We start from the raw sequence: 7,464 nt of genomic DNA, 5'->3' as shown, positions 1-7,464 counted from the left end.
GTTTTCATGGGTTGATCTACATGAAAACATAAAATAAAAGTAAAATAGTTCTTATTACTTAGAGTCTAAAAATCACCACTATAAGCTCTAAGCTCCAGATTGCCCATATGTTCTTATTGGGATCTAAAATTTTAAAAGTTGCTTCAGTTGCTGTATTTTAGCTATTACACACACTTTATTATAAAAGCTTTAAAAGTCTTTTGAGTCTTAGCAAGTCAGTGGTTATTTTAGAGAGCTATATGTGGCTCATTCTTATTTATGAGGAATATTAGCTCACTAATCTGATTTAAGCATTATTATGATTTCTTTCTGAAATACAAACTTGTTCTTTAATATCCACCAATACCATGTTATGAAGAAATTCAGTATTACAAGCGTGTCTTCTAGTAGTTTATTTATTTCCCACAGAAAAAGTTTCCCTTGATATATGTTTTCTGCATTATAATGCTCAAAGACACAGGAACCAATTCCCTGAGAAAGAAATATTTGATGTACCAATATAAATGAACATTGCTTTATTCTTATGCTAAAGAAAGAGACAATGAGCCATAATTATAACATATATCTTTAATTAAGTTGATACTGGTAAATTAAAAAAAACATTCAGTGAGAAGATGACAGTTAAGAAAATAATGTATTCTATGACTATTTTGATAAAATGTTTAAAATATAAAGGTTTTAAAAGTCCATTGTCTTTTTCTAATTGAAGGGAGAAGACCAAGCAAATATTGTCTTCTTATACAAATGAGCCTACAGGAGAATAATTCTTACATGGGAAGCACCAGGATAATAAGAATTGTTAATTTGGCATTTTTTCTCAAAACCATCAGGAGTATGCAAAAACAATATATAAAACAGGAGATTGCTCCATTGGATATGATAAGTTGATAAGTTTTACATGAACCACTAAAATTCTGATCAAAGTTACTTAAAGGATGTGTTTTCTTTAAGTCAGATAAGAATTTATGGGCTAAAATCCCAATTAATTTGATTCCAGTAATAACTTGATGGTAAGATAAATTCTCTCCCATGAATATCTTGCTGTCTATAGAGTAAGATTTCATAGATTTTTTTCAGAAGAGGGGCTTATCCCGGATCACATCTAAATGACTCAACATTTTGAGCTAAGAGGTTGTTTACAGAATATACACATTTTTTTTTTACTTACAGAGCAAAATAAGATTAACACTCGTCTATTAAAAACCTGGGGGTACATTAGGATTAGTAGCACCATGAAAAAGAATACTTCCTCAAACTGCAGTCAGTATTTTTGATTCTTCTCTTCATTGAATTTTTAATGTGCCATTTTAGTAACTAGGCAAATTATATGAACTTCGTCTTATAATCCAGAAATTTATTCTGGACCCCCAGAAGTATAGTCACTCCCCAACTTCTTTCATAAGAAAGAATGGAGGCCTTGCTCTGGCACATCGCTGAGGTACTTGTGAATCTTCATGGTTACTAGTCAGCATGTTCCTTTCTTCATAGAGGATATTAGCACCATTGGTGGTAGCAGTGGTAAAGTTGGGGAGAGTGAGTGAAACATTGCATCCTGGGAATCACATACAATTGTTATATATATGTATATATATATATTTATAATCACATTTAAAAACACCAGTAATTCTTCAACATGTTATGTCCTTTTCATGCATACTTGACATCGGCTAATACGTGTCCTCAAGTCGCCTGCTTTCAGTGTCTCTGACTGAGGTTTACTAGGAAATAAAAACGGAAACAATCAGGTTTGCATTTCCGATTTCAATTCTATACACTTCGGCTACTGAAATTCTATTATAGGGAAGAAGTCACACTTCAACATTCGCTTTCTGTTAAGCAGCTTTGTCAGGGAATTAACAGTTTATTTTCTTTTTAAAAATGTCTGTCTGTCGGTCTGTAAGTGTGTAGAAGTATGCCTGCCACGGCATGTTTGGAAAGGTCAGAACAAGTTATAGAAGTGGCTCGCTTTCTTGGACTGTGTGGGTCCAGGGCACACAACTAAGTGGGGCTTAGGGGCAAGTGTCTTAACCTGTTGAGCCGTCATGTTGGCCCTTAACTGCTTAGTACACATTGATTGCTATGGCTTAATATTCACGAGTGATCACACGTATGCAAACAAAGTTTTGTTGGCTAACATTCATTGCATATAGTGGGGGGTTCCAGAAAGAAAATTTACCATATACTTTCATCCTCCATACCCGTCCCTTTCTCTCTAGCATTCCAATAGTCCCTTTCCTTTCTCCAGACAACCTTCTTTCTTCTTACATATGTGCTTATACGTGTGTGTGTGTGTGTGTGTGTGTGTGTGTGTGTGTGTGTGTGTAAAATCCAGGATCCATGAGAGAGAAAATATGTCTAAGTATGGCTTATTTGGAATATCATGGTTTTTGGTTTCATATATAATTTAATGCTTTATGGCAGAATAATACTCCACAATACAGTCAAACCTCATTCTCTTTATCTTTACATGTATTTTCGTGACTGTTGTCCTCAGGACTGTTATTTTTTTATATTTGTTTCTTTGTGATTTTTTTTACCTTTTTAAATATGTATAGGATGGGAGAAGCTTAATCAATTGACAAGCAATGCACAATAAGGTACCATATACAAATATCAAGAAAGAAGCGACAGATAAAAATAAAGGCAAACTTGAAGAGATTGCAATCTTCAGAGATGTGTATTATTTCATTCCTCAAAGACTCAGATGAAATCTCCAAATAAATTCACAAAAACTATGTGTTATAAGTTATGATAAATTGTAGCTTCAGTTATCGAGATGATATCACTTTAGTAGGCCAACTCCCGACTTTTTTGATATTGAAAGATTAGTACTAAGCCACCTGTCACCACACTGACAAGACAACGTAAATTTTGTTTCTATATTAAAAGTTAGTTATATGTGGAGAACTAGCTAAGACAAAAGAACTTGGTCCAACAAATTTCTAAAATTTAATAAGGGTGAACAGCACACTAACAGAATCTTTCTTCCCTAGTATCTATGAAGGAAGCTTTAAGGCCTGAACTAAAGTCATAAGCAACATACCTGAACATGTCTGACATATCAACAGTGGCCAGCCAAAAGCTGTAAGAATTGGCATAGTAATTGCATGTCCCTCGTCCATGACATTCGATGAAGGGAGCTGAACGAAATTCTTCCAAACAGGAGCCAGGAGAGGCTAGGGCTTGGCCAGAGCCTTCTGCTCCTGCACTTGTATGCTAAAAAAAGATAAGGAAAATGTTCCACAACATATATGTGATATAATATTTTGATGATTATTCAATTATATGTACATAACATGGTCACAAATTAAAATGCAATGAGTGAAAGTAGGAATCTTGAAAGAGAACTGTATCTGGGTCAAAAGCAGTCAACAAAAGCAATGGGCATATTGTAAAAATGGACTCTAGAAAGTGAGGGTGGAAGAACACTGTGCTTGGACAGCATTCATTTAAGATTCAAGCTTCTTATAACTATGCAAGTGAGGTGATGGTTCAAATTGGGAGAAATGTACTTATATAGAAGGTCAGCTCTGATGAGCAAAACAAATATGGGGGTTTCATACCATCATGAATGAATAGCCAATCCACAGAGAGTCCCACCCCTGAGGACAGTGAGGAATCTGAATAGTCTGGCTGTGAACTGCAATCACCACAGCTGGTGCCTCACATACTGCACATCTGGTAAAGGGAGAGAAAATATGAGTTACAGAGTGAGGGTGCAGGAAACAACAATTGTTATTGTTCAGAAGCCTTCCTATCACAGAGGACCTTGACAACGGTCCTCAATGATCAGAAGAGGAGAAAAATGCACTTTGAGAATCATTTTTTTTGCATGAGAACTTTCTTCCCTCATGCATAATGCATTTATAAGCAAAATTGTAAGCCTTCTTTCAATACATTGTAGAATTACAGCTACTGCATTTTCATTTTGCATTGTGACATAAATTTGCATTCATACTTGCTGGAGTCAATGTGGTAATTGATGTAGGAGTTTGGCTTAGTGTGTTCTACATACTTGCTGTCAGAGGGCCCAACTGGAGGTAAACACTTGGTAATGCTATTATTGTGGTAAGAAGAATGTCTAGTAAACTGGAAAAGAAAAAAGCAGATATTTTCTCAATATCCACCCCTTATTCTTCCTTCAAAGACATTTATTAGGCATTTGGTCATATTTGGATAAGTACAACAGACACAGAATAACTGGGCAGGTGCCCAGGCAGTTGGAGATGTGGTTGAAAAGTACAAAGAAAAATGGCCACAGAATAAATGTTGATGAATATATCAAAATTTTAATAAAGAACATGAGGGGACATTTTGAAATATGATGGAGGTCAATTGATCAAAATTTGTCTACATAATTCGTTATGGGAACTCTTTCTCCATAAAGTTGAGACTGAAAAAAATCTCCACACACTTGCATGCTATATGTGTTACACACACACACACACACACACACACACACACACACACACACACACAGAGGGAAAGTCAGAGAGGGAGATAGTCAGAGACAGATAGACAGACAGAGAGAAGGGGGAGGAGTGAGTTAGGTAACAATGTTACAAAGGAAACAATGATTTTGCTAATAAGCTGTATGTATTCAATGTCAAAGAAATTGGACTTAGTAAATAATGATTCATTCCTTGTGTGTACTAGTAACCTTGTATCAGGATCACAGGGAGGAGGAATGGGGAGAGTGGAGGGGTACGGTAGGAGGTATGGGATGTGGAACTCTCAGGGGGTGGACTGGGAGGGGAATAAAATATGGAGTGTAAAAATAAATAAATAAAAATAAATAAATAAATAAAATAACAATCTAATATTCTCAAGTGATTGTTTCAATGTGGAAAATACCAGGAAATCTCCGGTAATGGTACCAACCTCTATTTGTTACTTTAAAAGAATGCTGAAACTCAACTATTACCTCAACTCCCAATTTTAGTTTACTCCAATAATGAGTTGCAGGTCCTCCATTGTGAGACCTAGTCCAGTTACATTAAGACCATAGCAATACTATTCACTGTAACTGGTTTTTACCTGAAGACAGTCACTATGCAATTCAAGTACATTGATAGTTCCTTAATCTCCCCGAGCTTTATCTCCAATATTGATTGAGGGCTTGTAGTGCTACCCATTATAATACACTAAATTCCGAGCTATACTTTGGTAGTCAAAGCATTCTAGTATCTGTGCTCAGGCTAACTTTCTAACCTTTTCTCCTCTGAAAACTTTAAGTAGTACATTCTAGATACATTCATCTACTATGCATTCTCATTGTCTCTCCTTAGTATGACTTTCCCTTTATAGCTGTGTGTTTATCTAGTTGATGTCCGATCTACAAAAGATGGACCAGTTCAAAACACATTTCTTTGAGACAGATATCTCCAGATTTCTTCAGTTAGAATAAAACATCTTTCCCCCTATACGTTTTCCAGTTTTTCAATTTGATCTTTTGCAGCACTTAGCCTAAGCTGGATGCATCCCAAATTAGTAAAACCCGAACAAATATACACGGGTATATTTGCATAAAAACTAGACTAAGCTCTCCCATTATTAAAATGTTTCCATAGGACTTAGTCAAAAGTTGATCTCTAAGAAATATAGTCCAAAGTAAACATTGGGTTGAGTATTAAAAATCATTCTTGTACACTAACTTGGGATGGGTACTGTTGATTATCTGTTTTAGACTGATTTCTTACTAAGCTAAACTAAGAGGGAATTGGTAAATGCCAAAGTCAAACCAGTGCCTCACCGACTAATGAATGGCTGGATGCTCTGGCCCTTCAGGGGTTCCATGTTCATTGGCATGGGCTCTGGGGTGGAAAGCCAGTAAGAATAGTCATTTCTTGAAGCAAAGTTACAAACGTTGTTAATGTTGCAGAACATGAAAGGCATGGTACTGAAGCGACGAAGGCAGCTGCCAGCTGTCCCTATGAAGAATTGAAAAGAAAAAGATGAAGGAATGCATTGCGATGTTTAGTTTATCCTAAAGCCGTAAAAATAAAACATTTCACAAAGAAACTGGTGCACAGCTTTCAGATAACCAACACAATAATTTTTTATCATTTATAAAATCAAGATGAATTTTACAATGGATGTAGATTTTGTTGCTATGGATCATTACATATTCTCCAGTGATTTTTAAAAATTGGTTATAGATCCTACAAATAATGGTATCTATTGATGAACATTAATACATTATTATACATTCTTTTGAGTACACATAAAGGACACACACAAAGTCTTTGCAGAATCTTCCTATGTCTTGTTCCATGATGGCCCCTTTTCTAAGCTATGTTCAATATGTTACCTGTGTGGGCTAGCAATCTCTTCAAGTGTATAAACACTATTAATAAAAATGCTAACCAATTACAGACAGGTTTAGAGATAAACCAAAAGGTAAATAAATGTAAAAGAAGAAGGAAAAACTGCTGGAAAAACAAAGAAAAGGAAAGTCAAGTTTAAATGGTTTAGTCTAGATTCCCAACCTCAGTGGATTGAGACATCCTTCATCCCTACAAAGTTAGTAAAACACATCTCTAGATGTGAATGTGGAAGTACTTCCTGATATTAAGGAAAGCCCATCATACCATCGAACAGGTTGGGGATAAAGAAGGATAAAAAAGAGAAAGCGAAAGAAGAAAGCCTACTAGCATAAGCCTTCAATTCTCTACCTTCTGATAACCAGGAAATGAATACATCCATTCTTTCATATCCTTCTATCATGATGTTTTGCTTCATCAAGGCCAGGAAGCAGTGAAGCCACCTGACCATGGAATGAAATCTATGACACTATGGGACAAAATAAATCCTTTATTTTTTAAGTTGTTTTTCTCAAGTATTTTTCACAGTGATAGAACAGTCTAAATATGCTATTTTATCTTTTTGAAATAAAAATTTAAATAACTTTAAAGGTTTTGCATAGCCATACGACTTTATATGTTAAACTTTTTGCTTTGACCTGTCGTTATCACAATTATTCACTCACAACTGATATACCTTTTAAATTACTAAGCAAAGATTACATTCATTTTTTGTTAGAAATATATAATTTTTTCTAATTTTGTTTTGCATTTTTTGTAGTATTACAGTTTAAAACCACGTCTAGGGCTTGCTACTTGAGAATTCTTTCACTGAGCTCTATTTTCAGTGTCATACAAATGTATTTATTTTCTTTTCATTCCTAATATTTTATTTTTAATTAATTAAGTGTGTGTGGTGTGTGTGTGTGTGTGTGTGTGTGTGTGTGTGTGTGTGTGTGTGTGTTTGTACATGTGAGCACTCTGAGAGGCCAGAAGAGGAAGGCAGATGCCCTGTAGTTGGAATTGCAGGCAGTTGTAAGGAGTCCAACCTGTGTCTTCTAGGAACCAAATTTGGGCCTTCTGTGAGAGCCGTACACATTGTTAACGATTGAGCTATCTCTCCAGATCCTCCAAAACTATGTATTAATGAGTTTATACAGTC

The 7,464-nt window shown here is 35.4% G+C and overlaps 1 protein-coding gene across 2 annotated transcripts in view; it reads right to left on the bottom strand.

Annotated features, from left to right (window-relative positions):
- Positions 1 to 500: 500 nt before the first annotated feature.
- Positions 501 to 7,464, bottom strand: part of Col4a5 (collagen type IV alpha 5 chain) — a 203,964-nt gene continuing 197,000 nt past the window's right edge. The window contains exons 50-53 of one of the 2 annotated variants that reach the window (NM_001426996.1): positions 5,753 to 5,930; positions 3,564 to 3,678; positions 3,044 to 3,216; positions 501 to 1,718 (exon numbers count right to left, since the gene is read on the bottom strand). In NM_001426996.1, the coding sequence (NP_001413925.1) occupies positions 1,637 to 1,718; positions 3,044 to 3,216; positions 3,564 to 3,678; positions 5,753 to 5,930 (548 nt within the window). In that variant the 3' untranslated portion in view covers positions 501 to 1,636. The remainder of the gene's footprint in view (positions 1,719 to 3,043; positions 3,217 to 3,563; positions 3,679 to 5,752; positions 5,931 to 7,464) is intronic. The other variant, XM_006257313.3, reaches the window with a different exon arrangement.

The sequence above is a fragment of the Rattus norvegicus genome, chromosome X, assembly GCF_036323735.1.
Source record: "Rattus norvegicus strain BN/NHsdMcwi chromosome X, GRCr8, whole genome shotgun sequence".
NCBI classification, from domain to species: Eukaryota; Metazoa; Chordata; class Mammalia; order Rodentia; family Muridae; genus Rattus; species Rattus norvegicus.
Note: the sequence above shows the minus strand (reverse complement) of the source record. Positions and strands in the feature narration are given on the sequence as shown.